Below are 23,628 nucleotides of genomic sequence, written 5' to 3'. Positions count from 1 at the left end.
TTGAACAGCAGCAGCAGTTTAATTGTCATTGTATGGTGCTCAACAGGGGATTCAAAATCTACCTGAGAAAAGGGTAGCTCTTGTTAATCTGTTGTTCCTCAAAGAGGAGGAAAAATGTAACCAGGGAAGGAAAAGATTTGGTTAAGGTGATGTAGAGGAAAGAAGCAGAACAGACAGAGTAAGATGGAGAAAAACGCAATTACTGTAGTTACTGCAGTTTAGAGTTAATCTGTTAAATTATTTACTTTTCAGTGTGAGCAATGACGATTACCACAAGAATGTTACCCAGTTGCAGTCACAAGGAGCTTTGGTCACTGAGTTACTTCCCTGTTTTAAGAGGCAGCTTAACTTGATTTCAGGAACTAACCTATACTGGATGGAGTCGGTGCCATCAGTTACTTTAATTCAGCAGCTGTAGCTGTGACCTAATGCTGCTGTCTGGATGTGTGATGTCTCCACTTTGTACTTGGTTGTAGTAGTAGGATGCAGTAGTTGTTGTTCCTCCCCTTGTATGTCTTACATTTACTCTGATCACTCCATCAAGGCTCCAATGTGGATGTCATATTCATACTTCTTTCTGTGTACAAGCAGATTAGAACTTATTTGTGCACGTAGAGCTGGTGCCTGCCAGAGCTAAGCTTCTGGGAGGAAAAATCATCAAAAATAAGAGAAGAATTTCCTCTGTCTCATGCTTACTTTACCCTGTCAGGAAGGTGTATAATGCAAAGAATTTATAATCTGCTTTTCCTCCATGCTTCCTCAAAAGGGATCTACAGGCTAAGTAGAAGATAGCAGTTTTGAACTCTAACACAATAAATCACTTCGAGGTTACTATTGGTTCTTGCAATATGTCTTCTAGAAAAAGAACAATAATGTTTATAGAGTGCTGAGATTTTGACTTATCTCAATTGTCCAGTTAGCTATGACTTTGTTCTTGGGCAACCTTTTTTAGAGATGCCTGTCACTTTCACAAGACCCTTAGTAGGGCCTCTAACCATATTTTTCCAACTGTATATTTTCATTTAGTTTGAAAACATTGCTTTTCAGTCACCTGTGGTCTTTGACCAGTCCCTGAATTTGCAGTTGCATACAAAATGTTCATGGGGCTGAGATGAATGAGATCCATCACAGTGACTTTTTCATGGGCAGAGAATGACACTGATTCATCAGTGAATTACCACTCTGTTGCTGGTTGGGTGGAGTGTCCAGACAGATCTTTGGGACAATCCATGGCTTTCATCTTCCCAGCTGGCTCGCTCTCTTTCATGGAGAGGGTGTAGGTTTAACTGCAGCCTTCCAAATGGCACAGCTCTCCTGCCAGTCATAATATGGCCCAAGCACAACTTTGTTTCTAGGGTTGTGTGTGGCTCAGGAGCCATCTGTTTTTGTTTGCTGGATTGGATTGTAAGAGCTTTATAACAGTGAAATTTTTGACCTAGCCACTGCTGCTACCACTAAAAAACAAACAAACAAAGTACAGACATCTTGACTTGCTGTGTAGGTCATGATGCAGCAAATTGTTCAAAGATTATTTCTGGAAAATTTGTTCCAGAAATATTTGTTGTTCTTTACTTGTTCTTGTAATTACTGTAGTTTAATGGAATTGACTAAGATCTTTGAGGATTTTTTTCACTGTATTACACCAAAGTGCTTGTAATAAGCATCTGAAACAGTTTAGAAGTCCGAATGATCAGTCGTCTTAAATCCTGGCTTCAAAATCCTGATTTGAAAGGATGTGCTTCAGCCAAAGCCAACAAAGATTAACTTAACGCTTGAGTGGTAGAAAAAAAAGCTCAACAAAACAAATCTGTAATCACTGTTTTAACATAAAAAGCAAAACTCAATCAAAGCTTCTGTATCTTCATCTTTAAGAGTTAAGTGGATGATGGTCTTTTGGGCAGTGTTAAATATGACCTTCTGTTTTTCCTGGTTGGTGTTTTTTGTGTGTTTGTTTTTTTTTCTGATTTGAAAACTACTGTAAGTCACTCAGGTTCATTTGTCCAGGATACTTTTGGTACCTAATGCATTAGTTGTACTAGAATATAATTTGCCCTGTGTTTTTGAGGATCTTTGCCCAGACCTCAGCAGGACTCCTGGCAGATCTCATGTGCCCTTCTTGCAGAGCATTTCTTACTGTTCCTAGCAGCTCAAGAGAAACTCCACTTCTAATGTTGTTCCTAATTGGATAAATAGATGTTGATTAAAGAATGAATAGCCTGGGTAAAATATATTGGAAAAAAATTCAGTCTTGCATGGTGTCTTAAAAATAGCATTGTATCATGCTTGGGTTGATGGGGCAAAGGTGGATGTTAATTTTATTTTTATTCAGGTGTTGAGACTGGTTCATGGAAGGGTCAGCATTCTAAATGTCACATGACCTGTCAGAGATGACTTCAGCTGTTGTGTACGTTTGTCTTAGCTTATTCAAGCCTGAAATACCTAAATCCTCTGAGAGACTGAAATGAAGAATGTCATCATATGACTGAGTTTCTTTTCAAATTGAAATGCAGAAAAGCATTTAATGTGAATGGGTCTCAAGTTGTGATAAAGGAAGTGGTTTTAAAGCATGATGTACAGCTATGAAATAGGCAGCAGTATAGCATTAGGCTTTGAGTACTTATTTAAGTCTGTTTCAAAAAAATATTCCTTTAAAAGTGAAGATTAAATCTAAGCCATGTTCTCTGTAGGAAAAGTATATCTGTTCCTCCTTTTGAAAGAGGGTACTATGAGTTCACGACTTAAGCTAGTGTTGAACAGATGTGGTGTCTAATGCTTTGTGGGTATACCAGAAGAGTTAGTAGTCTGTATATTGCAAATGAAATGAGGCTACTGAATCTGGTTGCAGGTAATGCTTTTCTTCTCTTTTTTTTTTTAAACTGTGTTGTTGGTTTTTTTTCCCTAGCATAGATAGTGTTGGAATTTAAAGAACATGTGGGCATTCAGTTAGTATGAATAGCCAGTGGTGGTTTGCACTGACCTATTTTGGAAATATTAGTGGCCAAATGCAATGCATTTTAGAGAAGACAAATGCACGGAACTAATTCTATAATATTTATTCTGAAAGATGTAATCAGTTTAGACAACCAAATCTGAACAAATGTTCAAGATAGATGAGAGATTTAGGTAACTATTAGAAAACAGAACTAAAACTTGTATTTTAAGAGCATTGTCTGATTTCAAAACAATGATGTATAGTGTAAATCTTAAAAGTATATAGATATAAACCCCTGAAGCATTAAGATGCTTACATGTGAGCTCTTTTATTACAATAATTTTGTAGTTCTTGGCATATGCCAATAGAATTAAATTTCCATGAAAATGCTTTTTTTTTTTTTCCTGCCTTGTCCTGGTGTTAATATCATAATGCTAAGCACACATGTAGAACATAACTGCAAAGTATAGCTGATTAACTTATATTGTGAAATGAAAGCAAGGGCTATCTGACTTACTAATGTTGACTTTTGTATTTGTGGTATTAACATATGGATGAGTGTGGAAGAGAGTGAAATATCCTTTAGTGCTATAGTGGGAACTGCATTTCATACTTATGATAATCTACTGACTCTTTGCAGTGTTTTTTTCTTATCACTAAAGCTTTCTAGAGGCAGAACCAAATCTGTGAAGCCAGCCTAGGTGAGGTTGTGACCCTGGTGACCCAGCCATTTCATTTAGCTTGTTGCAGCTGCCACCAGTTCTACTTATGAACAGAAAACCCTTAGGACCTTCATATAATTTCACTTGAAATCCAGTTGATGCAGACTGAGATACTGTTGAATGTCTTGCTTTGACAGCTCTGAACTGTCTGTACAGTGTATAGTGTATTCTGTGAAAGGTGAAATAAAAATTCTTACTGAAGGTGGTGTTTTAATTTTCAGGTTCGCTGGATGATGTATTGGATTGTGTTTGCTCTCTATACAGTTACTGAAACAATAACTGACCTAACAGTCTCTTGGTAAGAGCCTGCTTTTTATAAAATCTGTATGAAACTATATTTGTTTCTGATGTTCTTCGATTTGTAATGATTTAATTTTTATAAAGAAGTTGTGCTTGTTGATAGTAATTTTTTTTTTCAGGAAAAGATCTTGTCTTGTATGTCAAGAATAACATCTGTTTTCAAGCTTGCTGTACACTGTCACTCGAAGTAGGGACTATAAAACTTCCACCTTTACTGTAGAAACTGAATAGGGGAATGGAACTCTTAAAAGGATGGACTATAATTTCTCTGTGCAGGAATGTATAATGCAAAGCAAGTATATTAACTGTTTCCATTTCTTAAGTGACAGTACGGTCAATTAAAAAATTAAATCCATAGTTCTATAACTCGTTTAATTTTTGTCTAATATAACTTCTTGTATGTGAAGAATCCTATATGCTAATATGTAACTGTGTTTTTTGAAGTGATTTCTTCATGATGATTAATTACTGTGCATTTTCTTACTGCAGTTGTTGATTTCATGTAACCTTTAACTTGTCTGTAGGTTTCCACTGTACTATGAACTGAAGATAGCTTTTGTTGTTTGGCTCCTTTCCCCATATACTAGAGGGGCAAGTTTAATCTACAGAAAATTTCTTCACCCACTTCTTTCTTCTAAAGAAAGGGTAAGAAATAACTTCTCATATTTTTAATGCCTAATATGGAAATACCACATGCTGAAATACTAAGTGTTGCTAGATACATGGTAGAAGCAGATCAGTGTGTTACTGGTTTGCCAGGCAGCATGAACTAGAAGAGGCAAGTCCATATGACTGTCCAAATATAGGCTTCTGTTTAACTTGCATGAGCAGACAATGTGCTACTTTCTATTGACATGAGATAGCCTCGTGTTCTCGGGTCTACTTGGTGCACTTTGCAGATCCCAGCTGAGTGGAAGTGATGCAGTTGGACTTTCTACTGGAAGAACATGTGCAGAAGCATGAATGCAGTTTTAGCAACAGCTCTTCATGTTACCATTTTTTCTAGCCTAATCTAGTAATAAAACTTCTCAGGATGAATGACATCTGACTTTTCTGGTGTGCAAACTGAAAAGATAAGAGGAGATACTTTCTACTGAAGTTTAAGGGAAGACCAGTCTGCAACAGAAAATACCCAAACAGAACGTAGCTAAGGGATATTTAGCTTTAGCCAAAGTATTACAGGGCCACAGATCTGCTTAGCTCTTTTTCAGTATTCTATTTGGATGCGTGGAAAGAGCGATTAGCAAAGGTGTGAAGACTACCACTGAAAAATTTCACAGTACAGAAAATAGCATTCAGAAAGGTCAGTGCTGGGCTTGGCCTTTATTAGGCAAAACAGGTACTGACACGATTGCCACTGATATGAACAGTAAGGTGATCTTGACCTTCTGAAGGCTGAACTATAAACTGTTTGCAACTTCATAAGTTAAAGGGATTTCCTCCCGTAGTCTCCTAGCTGTTGTGAACTACCTTGAAGCCTCTATCTCCAACTCCAGGCATTTACCACAGCTGGGGATAAATGTCATGACTGTATTGTCCTTGGTACTTAACTATGTCAAAGCTCTGGCTTCAGAAGTTCTTTGTGAGCCGACTCTACCTTTCTAAGGAGCTCTCTGATTTCATCTTAAGCATGTTATTTCTTGAACAGCTTTTGTCTGACAAGCTAAGCTTACTCTCTGTAAGGAACTTGCTATGTAACTGCAATGTTTCTGAGCTGGACAGAAGTGATCTATTTTATCTTCTTGTTTGACCAGACATAATCCTTTTTTAAATGAGAGAGAGTATAAGTGAATGAAATATCAGTATACTGAGGCAGGAGTAATTGTCCCATTAAATATTTTCTTAAAGATTTATTCTGTCTTCCTTTATTGATGGAAAAATAATACTGTGGGGTAATGTGACTCTCTTATGCACAGCTCTCTAAAATTTAAGTATGTTTTGCTTTTAGGAGATTGACGAGTATATTGTACAGGCCAAAGAAAGAGGCTACGAGACAATGGTGAATTTTGGAAGGCAAGGGTTGAATTTCGCAGCAAGTGCTGCAGTGACAGCAGCTGTAAAGGTAACTTTCTGCTTGCATTAATTGCTTTTGTCCTTGGTATACTTATAGAACAGTGTAATTCTACTGAGGATTTGCCATTCTTAAATAAAAATATTAATTCTGCAAATGTATGGAAAACCTGGAACACAATTTAAGGGTTGCAGCACTCTAGTCCTCCTTGCACTATGTTTGTTTGTTTAAGATGGCTTGTAGTTATTTCTTGGATGATGGGGATCAGTTTACTGTAATTCAAAAGATACCATGCAGGCTTTTGGTAAAGATGACCATTGTTTCTTTTCTGTCTCTGCTGTGCTTTCTTGTTGGTAAACAAACTATTTAAAGGATTTCTGCCTTTTCTGCTGTTTTTCTCCAATCAACTTGAGGTGACTCCACGTATGAAGTAAGGCATGAAAGATTACTACCACAGATAAAAGTTATCTTGACACAATTAACTTGTTTGCAACTTGTTGATGGAATTGTTAAATTAATACACTAAGCATAAGCTTGCATATAGCTGTTTAGCATACTCTTGCTTTGTCATGTATTTCCATTAAATCATGAAGTAACCTGTATTCGTTCCGAATTTATGTTCCTACAAAACTCATGACCTTCAGTTGAATTTCAGAAGGTTCTAGGTCTAGGAGAACAAAATACAAGCTTATAAGTAAGATTCTAAGCAACTTGTGGCCCACCAAAAGGACTATAACTTCAGGCCATGTGTATCCTACCTAATAGTTGTTTAAACCAAAACACAAAAAAAGTGTGGAAAGATGTCTGTGTCCTAGTTAAATGATAGTTTTAAGGCGATCAGGATTAATATTTCTTCCTGGGAATAAATGAAACTGCTGTGTTCATAGTAACAGGACTGGAAACCTGAACACTGTTAGTAGATAACAGAAAGCAATGTAGAGATCCCTGGCTGTCAAAGTTAAGTAGGTACAGCTAGCATTTAACTTAAATTTCTGTGCTTGTATGTGAACTTCTTGCTTTATAAATCAAAGACATTCCTAAAACCTGCATTTTCAAATGCTATCTCAAAAAGGTTTGGAAAAATAGTCACGCATCTCTTGTTCATTTTCTCTCTTTTTTTAAAGATATATGTGGGTGGTAGTGTAAAAAATATCATTTTTATTGTAAAATGTGGACATAATGAGCCTGAAATACTGAGAATGTGATTCAATTTGATCACTGATTCTTTTTTTGTTATTCAAGTTCTTAGTATTGCCTTGAGGCATGACATAATTTAAAATTAAATAGAGTACACCTCTAAACAAATGAAAGTATCCAGAGTGAAAATAGGTTTTTAAAACAAAAACAAACCCCCACAACAAACAAAACCTCAAAGTACTCTATTGGAAAAAAGTTTAAGAACTATGCTAAAGTGCAAATTCTTTGCCAAACAGCAAATCATAATTTATTACAGTGTGCACCTGTAATGATACTTGGGCTCTGTGTGTTTTCCTTATGTCTGGCTAAGGTTGGATATTTCCTTGTTAATTGTTATGGTGTTACAGAAATATTGTAACACAAATATCTCCTCCCACTTTCTTCTGAAATAAGGAATAACTTTTTCCTAAATGTCTGTGTTTAGATTTCATTGCTATTCAGCTGTGACTGGCAAGATGCCTGCTCTATTTGTTAAAACTTGTTAAACATGCTCATGAATATTTGTACGGAATTAGTTCAGTGCAGATGAGATGCTGGGGCAAAACAACCACCACAATATCAGAGACCTAAAATAGACATGATTTTTAAACAGTATGAAAGAAGAGACTCTGAAAATCTTTGTTTTGGCATGTTAAACCTCTCTTCAGTTTGTCATTCCTAAAAGCTGAGCGTGACTGCTCCATACAAGCAAATGGAGACAATGCATGTGTTCTTGATTCTGTTCCCTGTTTTTCAAGAGTTGACTGCTGCCTCCAGCAGGTGAAAAGATTATCCCTTTAGTATGAACTGGTGGACCATGCTATAGGATTTCAGGAATGGAATCCTGTTAGTGGGATCAGTTTTGATGGGAAGGAGACACACTTTCATAACTTTTTTTTGAAGGAGAAGGCATGCTTATTGACATATCGGATCTCAAATTAGGAGCAGAGAATGTGGGAGCTTAAACACAAGAGGAGGTCCAAAGAAAGCTTCTGTTCACTAAAGTGCCCAAGCAAAAGACGCTATGATGTCTACTTATGCTGACTTTAGGAAGGTGGTAAAATTGCTTGGAAACTCTCTGGAATATTTTCAAGATCAAGTGTGGGAAAGAGCGGTTTTCTCCAAGGGCTGTCAAAGGAATATGGGATTAGTATTAAAAAGCTAGTTGGCTAGCTTGTAGGGGAAGCTGGAGTAGCCAGCCAGGTCAGTCTACTGAAATTTGACATAAATTTAAACCTGCTCCACTGTAGTTAAGTTAAAATGTAATTGGCAGGAGTCATGGCTTATAGCTTACATTCCTATACTGATATTTTTAGCTGGTACTAGTTAGAAACTGTTCATGTAAAATTTAGTGTTTCAAAACTTGCTAAATAGTATATATTAGAAAAATAAATTGTGTTACTGTCATGTTAAGTTAAGAAAACAAATCTGTGTAAAATCCTGATTTCAGGAGACTTGGAGATCAAATATGGTCTAGGCTGACTTTTACAGGTGACTAATAATTTTCTTTGGAGTATAAAAGAATCAGCAACAAGGTGCCTTTAATGATAGGGAAGTTGTTGGAGCTCTTTCAGCTCAGTAGTGTATAGATTTGTAGAAATTATGTCCACAACACTAAGTTCCACCGATTATATCTTGTATTTTGATGCATCTGCTTTCCAGATCTTCTGAGACGTTAGTTACCTTTACGTTCCAATTATTGCTAACACATAAATTCTGACTTCTCAAGCTACTAGAGAAAACTGTTTTCTGTATCACCATGTGTGGGACGGCTGCTAATTAAGCTGTGAAATGCACTGTCCTTCTTTATGAGGTCACACAAGTATTGTTCATTTGTAAAGTATTACTTGGTAAAAAAAAAATAATACATTTTGAGGGCTGTGTTTCTGCATGTCTTTTAGTCGTCCTGAATCTGCTGCCTCTGTTGATTGAGTATTCTAATAGCCTTGCTCAGCCTTCCCCTTCTTCCCACTCAGAGCATGGCAGAGGAAGGAGGTATCTTGCAGCCAGCTGTGGCGTACAGCCAATATCACTATGAGGAGCTCAGCTCACCAGCAATATTGCTTTCATCCCTCCTCCCTGCTGGGACTGCCTGGCATGCTGCAGAGGTCATTCACAGGACAGCAGTCCGTCTCCAGGTTGAGAGGGAACAGAAGTCATTCCCTGTCAGCCTGGATCGGATCAGGGAGAGAACAGCTGGGAATGCGGGTGCTGCACACTGCAACTCTGTGGCCACAAAGCTCAAAGCATCTCTGTGGACACGCAGTCCCTTTAACTTGTCCAATGAAGGAAAGCAGCTTTCTTCAGTGATCCCAACCACTCAGGGGGTGCAAGTCTAATTTAAACAACAACAAAAGAGTCCCTGAGGCAGACGTACTGTGTGGTGTCTGTTTACAGCAACTTCCCTGGGTTAAGTTTAAGGCTATAAAAATACATGCTCAATAACAAAATAGAGAAGGGCATTTCATACAGAGGGTCAGCTGATGAGATGGCATACTAATAGCTTACTAGAGTCTGAGTAGTCTCAAAAGGAGTCCCTTAAGTAGGCTACATGTATCAAAAACTAGATTTAGAAACCCTTTAAGTTAGTGCTTCAGGTTCGTCACTGGTAATGAATGTGGTCTCTGAAAAGTGTTTAATGTTTTAGGAAATACTATTGAATAAATAAGCAGAGTCATTCTTCAAGACTCGCATTTTGTTTAAGACAACACAGACTTTACAATTCATCTCTCTTCAATGTTCATTTACACAGAAATTTGAGCACTGGAGCTGTATTGTAATTGTAGATGCGTGTGTCTCAATCTTTTGTGGTGTGGTTTAGTTGGCAGCCTCTGAGCTGGATGCAGCCAACTGTATTTCTTCTTTACTGATAGGAACTGTTGAAATAATGGGACACCAGTGCAGGTGTGGCAACTGCTCTACCATCTTGTGAGCATCATCTTGAGGCTGCGTGTATGGCTGGGGAGAGGTGACGGCTGCTGCCGTACCCATGGCATGAGTGTGGAAGCAGGAGACCTCCCTTTAGCTCCACCTGCAATTGGATTGCTCTGCCTTCTGTTTTGCGGGCAAACATCCTGCTTTCAAGCTGTGGCTATTAACTCTCTGAACTTTCAAACAAGATACCAAAGCTCTTAATGCATTAATATTTTAAATGTGAATGTTACTCTCACATTTCCTGCAGTAGAGGGTATTTAGTATTTTTCAGCCAGACTTTCCTTCTGAGCTGATAGTAATGCAGATCCTCATGGAATGCTTTGTTTTGGCAGAAGGCAATTATCTGCTTCTTTTGGGTATGGGGGTGTGTGGAAGAATCTTCCTAAATCGTAAGTGCTGTATATGAGCACAGTGATGTGTTTGTGGTTTGTTTTTTTTAAATAATTAAAAAAACCCACACAAAACACCTTGAAATTTGTTCTCCGGTCTATGCAGTAGTGTGAGGTAAAAATCAATCTTGATTTGTCTAGACTGGATCTTCCTAGGGGTGGGATGGAGACTGCATTCAGGCAGGAGGAGACTGGGGGGACTGTAGGGAGTACCTGCATAGGATTAGTATAATGTGTGACCATGACTGTGCAGTACAGCAGTGGTCATGCAGCCCCCGTTCCTGCTGTGACTCTCGGGCATGTGTGCTGCATCTCTTATTTGTATATGTATCCTTTCAAACTTCTTAATATTTGCTGTGTGTAACTTGAGTGAAACTTTCCATCTTGGCAAGTACTTTTGGAATGAAGGGCCCATTGTATGAATCTGTTATGTCCTTGCTGAATGAGGCAGTTGTCCACAGGAGCTCTAGCCTCATCAAGTGTGCAGTTTGGTTAAGGGCAGAATGTTGTTTTATGGCATATAGTTTGATTTCCCAACTCCCCCCCCGCTTTGAAAAATAAAATTCTGTATCCAAAAGCTGCACTGAAAAATAAGGCTGAATGTTCCCATCTTGAATTTAGTCCTCTATATCTACAGTGGAATAGGAAATGCAAGCTTGTAATGTGAATTCTTCTGAGCATGTTAATTATTATAATCTTAATTATGTTATATTGTACAATTTCTATGTCTCTGTAGTACATCACATGATGAATGAACTTGCTGTGCAACTGTTATGCAAGTGTGTCTTTCTATACTTTTGTTTCTGGCCAAATCCAGCTTCTGTAACTATTTTACAGTAGATTCTGCCCACGCTTAGTGAGTGGAGTTGCGCTGAATTTATATGGATTCTGCTGAGAGCCAACTAGGTCCACTTCATGCGTTCATTAGTGTTCAGTGATTGAGACCTGATTCCAGTTGCATCTCTTCAAGCAGTGGATGCAGACTGATCAACAGTCTTATGTGTTACAGCAGATACTGTAAGCTGTTACTTGTCAAAAGAACCAGTCCTGTGTCTCCAGTTATCTTTTCTCTAGTGTCCTAGCAGCTGACTGTTAGTTCTCAGGCATGGCTGGTTCCTGATTTGGTTTACTGTGCAAATGCTTTTCAAAGCAAGAACTGGAGTAGTGGAAGGGCAGGATTCCTGCCTTAAGGCAGGACAGACCTGCCTTAAGCCATTTTAGGGAATAAAATTAACTTCAGAGTTTCTACAATAGTTTATATACAGACTGTTCAGTGTCAGTTGTGCATTTTAACTCAAAGGCAAGCTGTAGTTGTGTTCTTGAGAACTCAGTCATCCTACATGTATGTAGGAAGAACTAGAAAAGTGAAGGCTTCCTCTTCTCTCATAGGAAACCCTTTCTTGGCTATTGTTTAGTAGCAATGTATGAATGGTGTTGCAAGAATTAAAATAGGTAGTTCTTGCCTGTGTAGCACACAGTCTTAGCTTTATATGCTGTACTAATGACTAGTCATTAGAAAATGAGTATTAGGTTTCAGCTACTTCCCCCCTGCCTTTGGTGGCCATGCAAGCTTAAGGAGTATCGCTCTACTGTCTCTTCACTTTACATGGCTATTTTTAACATGGAATAATTTAGTGTGCTGGTCTACCATCTGCAAACAGTTGTTGCCGTGAGAGAGGGAACAAATGGCTGTGGCCAGTGGTGCAAGAACTGCCTTGTGCTGGTGCCGTTGCAGAGAAGGGTGTGTGGAATTGTACACGGATTTCTGCTACTGCTAGCTAACATAATGCTCAAATGAGGAATTTTATTTAAGGTTCATTTGTAAGAATGAAACAAAATCTTGAACCCTTGCTCGAAGTGGGATTTATGCACAGGCTTGTCAACCTTCCTCTGAAATGGTTATTTTTTGCCTCATGCCAGAGAGAGAAGAATTAAATGTTATTTTAACATGACACTGAGTAATGTGCTTGTCCTTTTAGTTGCTTATACAATAAATTAAGCTTAAATGCTTCAATAATAACATCATCTGGCGTAAGATGAAAGAGCTGCTTGACGACCCTTCTTTTCAAAGGGGAACTTTCTGTATGTCCCATGTAGAAAAGATGTAAAGACAATCAGAGGAAGAATACTAATGTTCAAATGTGATCAACTATCCCTCTATGTAGCATTAGATTTTGGGTTGGTATTATGTCAGTAAAGCTACATTAGTATGAGAACCTGCTAGCCTGTAGTCCAGGCAGGACCTCTTTGGTTTGTGGTTTCAAGTTTCTGTCAACTAGAGCTTTTGTAGTGCTGCCAGCTTCTCGGTTATTTGAGTTCATGTTACAGAGTGTATTTTTAACACTTTTTTCATTTCTTATGCATATTCAAATTTGTAGAGGGTAAAATATAAAATAGCGGAAATCTTTATTTATCTTCAACCACACTTTTTAAAACAGAAATGTTAAATCCACTGTCATGCTACCTAGCACTGCTAGAGAAATATCATGTTTGAAGTGAATTGAGCATTTCTGATGTTTTTCTTCTAAACACTCCCTCACACCCAAAAAGCCTTTATTTGCTCGGGTTAAAGGAGTGAAATAAGACATTATAATGAAACTGCTAGCTTATCTGTAACTTTTTTGGTTAGGAACAATATACAGTTAAGCTTGGGTAAAAGCAATACTTAAAGCAACTTAAATCTACCGCATGCTTATATTCAATGAATTTTGTAGTGCAACAAGGAAGCATGGGCTTAAACATCTTAACTCAACTTGAACAGCAAAGGTAAACCTCTGCTTTGTTTTCAAAGATACTGCTGTTGTATTTCAGAGTCAAGGTGCGATAACTGAGAAACTGAGAAGTTTCAGTATGCATGATTTGACTACTATACAAGGAGATGAGCCAGTAGGACAGAGACCCTATCAGACATTACCAGAAGCAAAAAAGAAAACCAGAGCCTCTGCAAGTGAATCTTCAGGTAAAGTATCTTTTTTTTTTCTAGCTAAAAGAACAATTCACCAAGGACAAAAGTAGGAAAGCAGAAATACTTTTACCCCATTTAGAAATGGAAAAGGCCTCAAAGAATTCCAGTGCACTGGAACAGAGTTGACTTGAGCAAGATATATTATGACAGTTGAGAAATGCTCCCTGAATTATTTTCTTCTTGCAGCCACTAACAGTGTAGTCATACTGTACTCATTACTCCTATGTTTGCCAATTAGCAATGAGAATTCCTTGCCAAAGTAAAGCTTAATTGGAAGTAAAAAAATATATGTGATTAAGTGGTGTTTCTGTCATAAATGTACAAAAAGTTAAACACAAAAATTTATGGAAGAGATAATTAGTGGGGGGATGGATTAATTAATGGGGATAAAGAGATACAAGAAGAGAAAATTAATGGAAATGAATTCAGTAGATCTGTAATGATAGTTCAAAATGTAAAATTGCTTGTGGTGATAGAAATAATGAAGGCATTAAGTTGTCATAATGGACTGATGCACATCAACACTCAAAAGATGGTGTTCAGTGACCAATATATGTTTTTGCAGAGATATTTTATTATTAGTCTTACTATTTTATTATATTACATATGATATTAATTATTATTATCATCACTTTGCTCTTGAGTCTATGATGCTTGAAGGAGGGTTTCAGTGGAAGGCTGTCTATTGCACCTTTTTAAATGATTAGGCTACAATGTAAAGCGGTTGATATTTCACACACAAGAAATATGTCTGGTCTGTTTATTTTCTTTTCACCGAAGCCTGTTATTTCTTCTCATCCCTCCATTTTGGGGAGGGGTGGTGCTTGTGGAGGACAAGGAATTCCAGGTATTGCATGGTAGCCCATGGTGTTTCTGAGGAATAAATGGCCACCTGAATGGCCCTAAGCTGAATTGCTAGTTGAGCCCAGAAGGTATCCTGTGCAGGTCAGCGTAAAGACGGGGTCCTGGCCAGAGAGAAAGCCCATGAATTAATCTAGGGTTGCATTAGGTATGATGTCATTGCAGCTGTTGTGCAGGGGCTATTCCTCAGTGAGAGAGCATTAGTTATCAATCTGAAATAGCTTGAAAATGCTCAAAATTCTGTTTAAAATAAAATTACTCAGGTACAGTTTATACTGTGTCAATAACCACTGATTGTGAGATTCAATCTCGCATGTCAAAATGCTTTCTTAGAGCTAGTGTAACTTAATTGTTTCTACTCCTGGACCCAAATCTAGTGTACACCTCTTCTGTTTTCTTTGAAGTTTGGTCAACATTAGAAATTTAAAAAAAGAACAAACCACGGATTAAGTTAGGGACACTATGCAGCAATATTTTGTTGCACTTAGCAGAATGTTATTTTTTTGTGATCTGAGGTGGGAGTTCCTGTGCAAATCGGTTGAAAAGACCTAGTTGTAGAAGGACATTGATTGTGACTGAGCTGCCGGTATGCTTGCTGTGAAAAAGGCAAATGTGATTTTGATGCATCAGAAGAGGTGTTACAAATAGAGATAAGGAATTATTGGTGTCACTGCAAACATCCCTAGTTAGAAACTATATGAGTAACAGATGCAATTCAAATCTTCCATATTGAAAAAAGATGAATTGAAACTGTATTGGAGGCAGAGACATGTTACCTCTAGAATGGCAGAAGAAGCAAGGCTGCCTTAAGTAGCTGTGGAGTAGGTGAGCGTGATTCTAATTTCAGGAAGAAAATGAAATGATGAAAGGAAAATAACCTAATTAAGCCTAAATAAAATATTGGCTTAAGATGAAATGTACATTGATCATGAATAAAGTTGGGTTTGGAGTCTAAAATGTGTCTGAATGTTACAGCTTGTAGGTTCTGGAATGGCTTTATAAAAGGGGAGCTTGGTGGGAGGGAAGAACCAGACTACGTTTGGGAGCTTTATGGTAAGTGTGTGGTGAGGATTCAGGGCTTTTGGACCCCAAGGATCTCTTCAGCACGTGTTTTAAAGCAGTTTTGCGCCCTCTAGTGAGAATCTTTGGTAATAATCTTGGTCCTATTGTAGGCTTTAAACAACCCTTAATAGTACTTTGATATTGTATCGATCTGAAAGGAACTTTGGTATTACATATGAAGAGAGGTATGCAAGTATGAAGAGAGATCCTATGAATCACAGAATCATAGAATGGTTGGGGTTGGAAGGGACCTTTAATGATCATCTAGTCTAACCCCCCTCCCATGGTGATTGTAGCCAAAAACCTTAAGTACTTCTCAGGATGACTGCTGAGGTTTTTGCAGTTCAGTGTAAAGCAGAAGATGGAAGCAAGACTGATGGTTTAATTTTTGGCGATTGAGGAACTGTTGCATTACATACCTATGGAATGAAGTGGCTTGTTACGTACAAATGACAGAATTATAAGTAACAAGCTCCTGGCAGACTAGATGTCTCACTGTTTTGAAACAGCTGGCAGACTGACCATATTGTTTAAAAGAATAAAGGATGTGTGTTAAAGATGAAACTCATGGCTTTCTTAGAAACTAAAAGTTACAGCTACTTACTATTAAACATTTTTATAAAACTGTTTTTTAAAGGTTACAAAACTCCACTGGAAAAAAATCCTGGAGATGATAAAACAGATGAAGAGATGGAGGGAACACATTCAGAGGATGAAATGTTTGCTCAGAGAGGCCTTCGAAGAACTCAGAGCATGAAATCTGTGAAAAGTATTAAAGGCCGTAAAGAGGCAAGTATAATCTTAGTTAATTATTGAGTTTGTTTTTAACAGTGTACCTTGGCATTTTTAATAATGCAGAAATCTTTTTTTTCCTTAATTTTAGAGTGGTTATCAATGGTAACTGGGTTGTAGAATGCTAAATGGAGAAGGAAGTATGTGACAATATCCAAGCTTGGAGCTTTTGTACTTTGGGGTGTTTAAGGGAAATACATGAATGAAATTAACGAAGTGAGGAAAAAGGGAGGAGGAGATGAAAGACTGTGTGCTTGTGATGCTAGTTCTGGTACCACCAAGCCCAAATTCCAGAAACTGTTCACCTTGAAAGGGGTGTATATAGCAGTATTGTCACCTGCATTTGCCTGTCTTGGTTGTGTGCACGTAAACATCTGCTGTTTAATGGATTAACAAAGATTCAGAATTTTTTAGTTCCCATAGATATATGGCCTACTTTGACTTGTAACCCACAAAGAGAAAATTATATGTAGGATTCAAAGTGCTTTGTATTTGCATGTGTCTCAAAATTTAAAGATATTTCAGAATAAATATCTATGGAATCTCATAGGCGTTTTTAGGTAATTCTGGGAAAACAGTTGAGACGTAACCTTCTTGCCAAATTTTGTTGAAACTGTATGTTGTTTAATCATAGGTAGATTCTCATACTGAATCTGGAGTGTCCAAAGCGCACTTAAAGATGCTTACTAGATTGGATTAGTGGAAAGGTAAATAATATTTCTGCCTGAAGTTATCTCACCTCTTTGTTAAATTATAAATTTTTTTTTTTCCCCTCAGATACGGTATGGATCACTGAAATACAGAGTAAAGAAGAGACCCGCTGTATACTTCTAAGTGTATTGCACAATGCCTGCAAGACAAACTGCTGTATTATAATAACTTGAATTCAATGTGTCAAGCATTAAAGATCTGTGTATGATTCATATAATGAGTATGTATGAATAGCTATGGTAGGACTTGTTTTTATGAACCTAAATGGTTGGATAAAGTATTACTCTGCTTTTCTGTAATTGCTTATTGTTTAGACTTAAATCTGGACTAGTTTTAGTATGAATTTCAGCACTCCTTAAATAAGAGTTAAATGAGGAACAGGAAACAGCCTTTTTCTAGACGTACTGAACAGACTGAAATAATTACAACTCCAATTGAATTAGCAGAAGTTGTAACTATTTGGAACTTGTCAAAATCAAACCCATAGTGTCCCCAAGTTTACATGGAAAGATATAGGAATACTTGAAATATTTTTCTGAACTACAATTCCTGAAAAGGCCTTTCTGTAATTTAAAAATGTACAGTTTAAAGGACAGTGGATGATGGTGGGGAAGGAGAAGGAAAGACGAGGTAGATACGGTACATCCTTAAGGTCATCTTCTTGCATCATATTGCCAAGCTTAAACTTCTATAATACTAATAGGTGCAAACCGGGGGTACATTTAGCACTTTATGCAAAACCGTATAGTTTTGCACACTTACTGATTTACAGCTGCACATGTCATTTTAATGACTTCTTAGGTAGGTTAGATTTATCTTTTGAATGACAGCAATTCTTGTATTTCATGATCTTTAACTCTATTGCTTAAGTACACTTAGGATGCTGTAGATAATTGCTACTAACATGTAACAACGTTATCAGGTGCCTTTCTCTGTATTACAAGGCTGTGTGGTTTTTTGTTTGGGTTTTTTTTGTCTTGGGTTTTTTTGTTGTTGTTCTGTTTGTGTCTGTCTTCCTTCATCTGGAGAGATGTAACATGATTTAAGTCAGTTTTTGGTTAAAATTGTGGTAAGTAAAACTTGTAGCAGTTCCAGTGATAGACCTCAGGGATCTGATCAGCCCATCAGCGGTATATTCGAAGTCATGCTGACATGAAGGCATGTATGATAGATTATTCAGGCCCTGATTTGGTTTTGCTCTGCATTGCTTTAAGAATGAAAAAAAATATTAGAACATGTATGTGTATATGTTTCATATCATATGTGGATTCTAAAATTGTGTAGTACTTTCTTTTATTGCTAAAGTTATTACTAAAATATTTACATGCAAAGAGCTTTTTTGAAAAGTCTAGCTGATTTAGTCAGCCATTCTATAACCTAGAATCCCATGGCATAACTGTTTGCACAGAGATTAATTTTGGAATGTCATTCCAGGCAGGGACTTGTCAAAATGACTTTTTTGAGGTCCCTTTTGGTTCTATTTTCTTCAATTCTGAGAATTAGGCTGATTTTAGTTTTCTGTGTGACTATATCTCTACTGTGGATTCAGGGAGAAAACACCCATTTTTTGTAGATGGTATTTTATTACTTGGCATGGGGAGAGATAGTGTTACTTTTCTTGAAGAGAGAATGGTGTCTGATCTCTCTTATCCTTGGATCTCAGACTCCAATCCTTAGACCTTCCCCCAGGTATGACAGTCATCTGCAAGTCTACTGCAGCACGCTTAAACATATTCTTAAAGGTTTGGGCCTGCTGCAGTTCTTTTTCTTTGTATTACAGCTATAGCAGGTTCACTGCTGGTAGGCACTTAATGGCCTGTTAATATATTCTGGCATTTGAGGTAGTCTTTTGTAGACTTTGGGCCAGGGTTTGACTTGTATGGGTAAAAATGCAGCTGGTCTGTATTGGCATTGCGTTACTCGCTTGGTATTGTAGGCATTTCTAAGCCAAGTGCAAAGCCTTGGTCAAATATAACAACACTGATGGCACAGTGCTTTTAGCATCTCCGAGGAAGTTAAATGCTTTAGTAAGAAGTTGCAACAGTCCATATGTGACTAAAAGGCCAAAGCTTGTATTACTTTACTCGAAGATGCAGTTTTGTACCAGAAGCCAGGAAGGCTGCTCTCTCCCAAATGAGTACAGTGCAAAAATCCCATCCTCTAACCAAAACTGCAACTTGTGATCTAGCTTTTAGAAGGAGCTGTTATCTGTGGGGGAGGCAGTGATCAGAAAGGCAGCGTCCCTGGGGCATAGTTTATCACTTGTTCCCCTCATCTCTTTCCCTGAATGTAGGGAAAGGCTGTCTGTGTGTTAAGGTATGCAATACGTTAGAGGAAACTGAGGCTTCTGTATTTGTATCTTGCCCCTCTGAGAATTCGACTAACCTGGGCCTTGGGTGGAATCTCTAACTCTTACTCTCCAGATGAGCGTCCTCCTTGGGCACTTGCTGCCACATCTTGCTTTAACTCATCATGTTTGTTGTATTGGCAAGAATGGCAATAAAACTGTCATCTTTCTACAAATCAGAATCCTGCATGAAGGAGCAAGGAAAGCCCTTCTTTCAAGAATTACAGTTCCTGTTACACCGTTCATATAGATCCTCTTTTGGGGGTTGTGTTCTTCTCACATTTCCAGGACTAGAGATCACTTGAGTAGTTTAGGCTCTACCACATTTGTGGTCAGTGAGTTGCTCTGTGTTATGTACTTGAGGCTGTAACTTCTGGCAGACTTAACTTAATTAGTAAGTAGTGACAAAGGCTAAATAAACTCTCCTTTTTCTGAACTATGCATGGAACTAGGAAGGCTGGCAGTATTATTTATATTCATTACTGTTTGCATAGAAATGTACTTGTGTTCTCTTAGGTACTGTCTTAAATGATAAAACTTCCAGTGTTTTCAGTCTAATATCCTACTGTAAAATTATTTTCTTGATAGCTTGATTTTGCTCTTTGAATTCATCCTGAAACTGGTTCACTGTATTATCTTAATTTTTTTTTTCCTTGCTGTTCATTGTCAGCTGATGCTTGGCAGGGCACAATAGCATGATTATCATTGGGATGAAAGCTATGTATTTCTCTCTGCTTGTTGAATTTAATTTAGTTTGGTTTTGAAATATTACACAATCTTTTAAACTTCATGTACAGGGAATTTTCAAACTTTTTTGCCTTAGCAACTGCGAAAGTGATCTGTCTAGCTCTTGCCAGTAAACTTCTTGGAAAAATGTTAAACAAAAATCAAAATTTAACTTAACATTCTTTTTGGTTTTAGAATGTAAAATGTAGTTCCTGTCAAATTATATAGTCTTATGAGCAAAGCGTTTCCTGAGAACTGACTGACTGCCACCAACAGGACTGCTAATAGAGTTAAAGAAAAACTTACTTAGAGGTTAAAGGTACTTTAAGGGAGAATATGTATTTCTTGTTAAATCATGTAAAGGTTTCAAGTCTTCCCAAAATATATCTGAACTGACTCAGATTTCTTAGCAAGAGCCTACTGTACATGTTAAAATACAGTTTGAGATGAGGATTAAATTGATGGCCTCAGTTGCAAATAAACTCAGGCCAGACTGATTACAAGGTAATTGCCAATATTAGCTACTTAATGCTAATTGCTTTGCTATGTGAAAGTAACTGAATATTATCCAAGCTACTTTGTGCAAACTATAATTTTTAAATGAATTTTAAAATGAACAGAAGATAATTTGGTTAAACAGAATGGTGGTTAAATGCTAGATGCATTTAACACACTGTTCATGACAGAAGATGCATTTTATTTTTGGTGTTGCTTTTATTAATGGGAAGTTGGTATTTTTAAGTATTTTTCTACAAAAACATGTATGTGCAAAGGTAATACTTTAACATTTTTCAAGAACTCGTATTTTTAAATGCTACAGACCAGAGACTGTCTATGTTGAGACTGTAGTAGCTTTAAAAAAATGCAATGTAAGCTTTAATTTTTATATTGTAATAATAACTTGCTGTCAACTTGTTTACATATTTGTAGGAGGGAAAGCTTCATTATGCATTGACCTATCTTGATACTATCTTTAATAAATGCTGCTTTGAGCAGGATGCAGTGGATATTTTATTACCTGAATTACTATTAACAAACCAGTCAGTATGAAATCTGTATTCTATTATTTATTATAAAGATTCCAGTACTGGAACAACCTATCTGAATTGTGAAGAGACTTTTAAAACTGTTCGAAGTATGACTAAACTGTCATTAAGGTTTTGCCATGGAGCCTGATGCTGATTTAGACTTAAATGAAACTTAACTTGCTAAAGGCAACTTGAAAATGCTGTAGTGTTATCTATTTTGATTAGATGTTCAGTTCGGAGTAAACTCAAAATAAGATGCTTAGTCTCCCCAAAAGAGTATGGCTTCTTGGGGAACTGTGGGATTTTTTTTTTAATTAAACCAGTTCTAATGCTAGCCTCTTTTTTTTTTTTTGATGTGGCTTTACTGTTGTTTGTGCCAACAAACAGATTTTGTTTTGTATTTCCTAGTCAGAGTTCTCCTGGTAACCCAGAGAAGGAGATGCATGGGTAAACTTGGGCCTTTCCTTTTTCAAACCTCAGTTCAAGTAAGCTGTTTACACCCCTAGTGAAACCCAAGGGAAAAACCTCAGTAACGATGTTTTCTGGACCTTTTTTTGCAAGGCTTCCTGACTTACTGCCTCAAAGGAAAGAATTTCTTGATATGGTTAATTGAGGAGAAAGACTTAAACTATTTATTGCTACTGTCTCCTAAGCATTATGAAAATACATCCCAGAAGCACAGACTGACTGTAAGGGACCTTGCAGTGATTCAGTTCCTAATGCCAGAACTGTTCATACAGTACAAAACCCCTACCTACTGAAGAAATTGTGGATGCCAGAAAACAATCTGATTTTTTTTTTCCTTTGTTCAACTAATGTTAGCAGGTAGCAGGAACATTTGTGAATGTGGGCTAAAAGCTGTCATCTTGCTGTTAACATGATGCTGGTGAGACCTGCTCAGGAAATTATTATCTGGTGATTCTAAAATAGTGCTGGTACGTATGTCCTAGGCTAAAATGTTCGAGATGAAGCAGATGCAGCAATGGTGACAGTCTTTTGGGTGGGGCTCTCTTTTTTTTTTGAGACCTTAAGTGTTATGTATTTTCCACACTAATGTAGAAAAACGGATGATTGAACGTGAGAGGGAATCTAATAGGTCTTGTAAAATGAGTAGACTTCCAAAATTATTTTCATCCTTTCTGTAGATCTATTCAGGAACAAAAGGGGAGCCTGTCTGTGTCTGCCTGCCTTTGCCAAGGTTCAGCAACATATTGCTCTGTTTGAATTAGGGTAGGAATCATGAAAGCAGCTAGAGCAGGGACTATAAGGACTTCAAATAAAACCTAGGATTTCACTACTGTCTGCTAATGTATGGTGACTGCATGGATGAGGAAGCTCAGAAATGATCTAGAAAGTCCCCTTTATCCATTACAGTTCCAAGGTAAGCAGCACTTTGACCCTCACTTAGCTCTTCCTGAGCAACATATCCCCTATGTTGTGTGGCACTCACTGCTTTCTCAGTGAGCTGTGCTGTGCTGTCCCACCCAATCTTTCCACTAATTTTAGTTGTCCTGGACTAAGAATACTAAGGGGAGGTCATCCGAACTTAGTGCCTCAAAGGAAAGAATTTCTTGATATGGCTAACTGGGGAGAGACTTAAAAACAAAAAAAACCAAACCCAAAGCAAAACAAAAACCCTGTATAAAGCTAGTGTAACAGTAAAGCTGCATCTTCAAACATAATGCTGGGAAAAATGCAAGTGTAACCATGTGTATTATAGTCTCAAAGGAATTACACCAAAGAAGGCCACTCACTGTGCTTTTGTGAAACCCCTTTTCCCCAGGTCTAAATAACAGTTAATGTCTCTATTCTTAATACTAGAATTGCCAACTTAACTGGAGGTTCTCCTGTTGTCCATAGGATGTGGAGCTTTTAAGTGGCACTCTGCAAACTGGATGAAAGCCACAGGGTGAACAGAGCATTTATGGTAGTTTAATTTGTTTTATTGAATCAGCAGGCAGAACTGACTTGTCTGTAGGTGCCCAATTAACAGATCTGGCCAGAGACAGCAGCCTGGGGAGAAGGCTACAGAGCAAAATTAACCTTTGGTAGCAGCCTGCAATTATCTAGGCTAGATTAAATCCTGATGAAAAATCCTGCCTCTCTTAAAATTGAGGTCATGGAAGAGGGAGAGCTGCTCCCATTTTAAAACAGCTCTGGAGCAACTGCCGAGCGGTTCTGCTCTTCTCTGGGGCGTCTCCTGCAGCTCTGCTTTGAGTGTCTTGTTGCTGGAGAGGAGATCTGGCCATGTCCCCTTGCATCTTACTTTGGGCAACCTGCTATCTTGGTAGCCTTCTCTTCCTGGAGTAGTGGAGAGCTGTTCCCCACCCCCACCTGCTGATGCTCTCCACGCAGCTCAGCTCACACGGGGATTCTTCTGGATCACGTTTTCTTAAACTAAATTAACGAATAATTCGCCCCGTGTAGCGGCTGCCTTGCTACTTCTGGCTAGAGAACGGCCGCTCTAGCAGCGACCGTCTTTTTCACCGGGTCTCGGCCCGCGGCGCGGGGGCGGCCGGCTCAGCCGGCGCTCTGCTGAGCCGGTTGCCCCCAGCCGGGGCTGAGCCCCGCGGGCGCTGCCGCCCCCGGCGGCGGGGCCGCAGGTGAAGGGGGGGGCGGCGGGGCCGGCGGGCGGGGCGAGGCGAGGCGAGGCGGGGGCGCGGGCGCCAGCT

At 38.2% G+C, this 23,628-nt stretch overlaps 1 protein-coding gene across 2 annotated transcripts in view; it reads left to right on the top strand.

Annotated features, from left to right (window-relative positions):
* REEP3 (receptor accessory protein 3) overlaps positions 1 to 20,935 on the top strand; it is a 41,208-nt gene extending 20,273 nt beyond the window's left edge. For both annotated transcript variants that reach the window (XM_072870153.1, XM_072870154.1), the window contains exons 3-8: positions 3,876 to 3,952; positions 4,479 to 4,599; positions 5,903 to 6,016; positions 13,276 to 13,423; positions 15,990 to 16,141; positions 16,922 to 20,935. In XM_072870153.1, coding sequence (XP_072726254.1) covers positions 3,876 to 3,952; positions 4,479 to 4,599; positions 5,903 to 6,016; positions 13,276 to 13,423; positions 15,990 to 16,141; positions 16,922 to 16,978 — 669 coding nt within the window. In that variant the 3' untranslated portion in view covers positions 16,979 to 20,935. The remainder of the gene's footprint in view (positions 1 to 3,875; positions 3,953 to 4,478; positions 4,600 to 5,902; positions 6,017 to 13,275; positions 13,424 to 15,989; positions 16,142 to 16,921) is intronic.
* The last annotated feature ends 2,693 nt before the right edge of the window (positions 20,936 to 23,628 follow it).

Source organism: Ciconia boyciana, chromosome 8, assembly GCF_034638445.1.
Source record: "Ciconia boyciana chromosome 8, ASM3463844v1, whole genome shotgun sequence".
NCBI lineage: Eukaryota > Metazoa > Chordata > Aves > Ciconiiformes > Ciconiidae > Ciconia > Ciconia boyciana.
The sequence above is the reverse complement of the archived record's forward strand: the minus strand, read 5'-3'. Positions and strand labels throughout refer to the sequence as shown.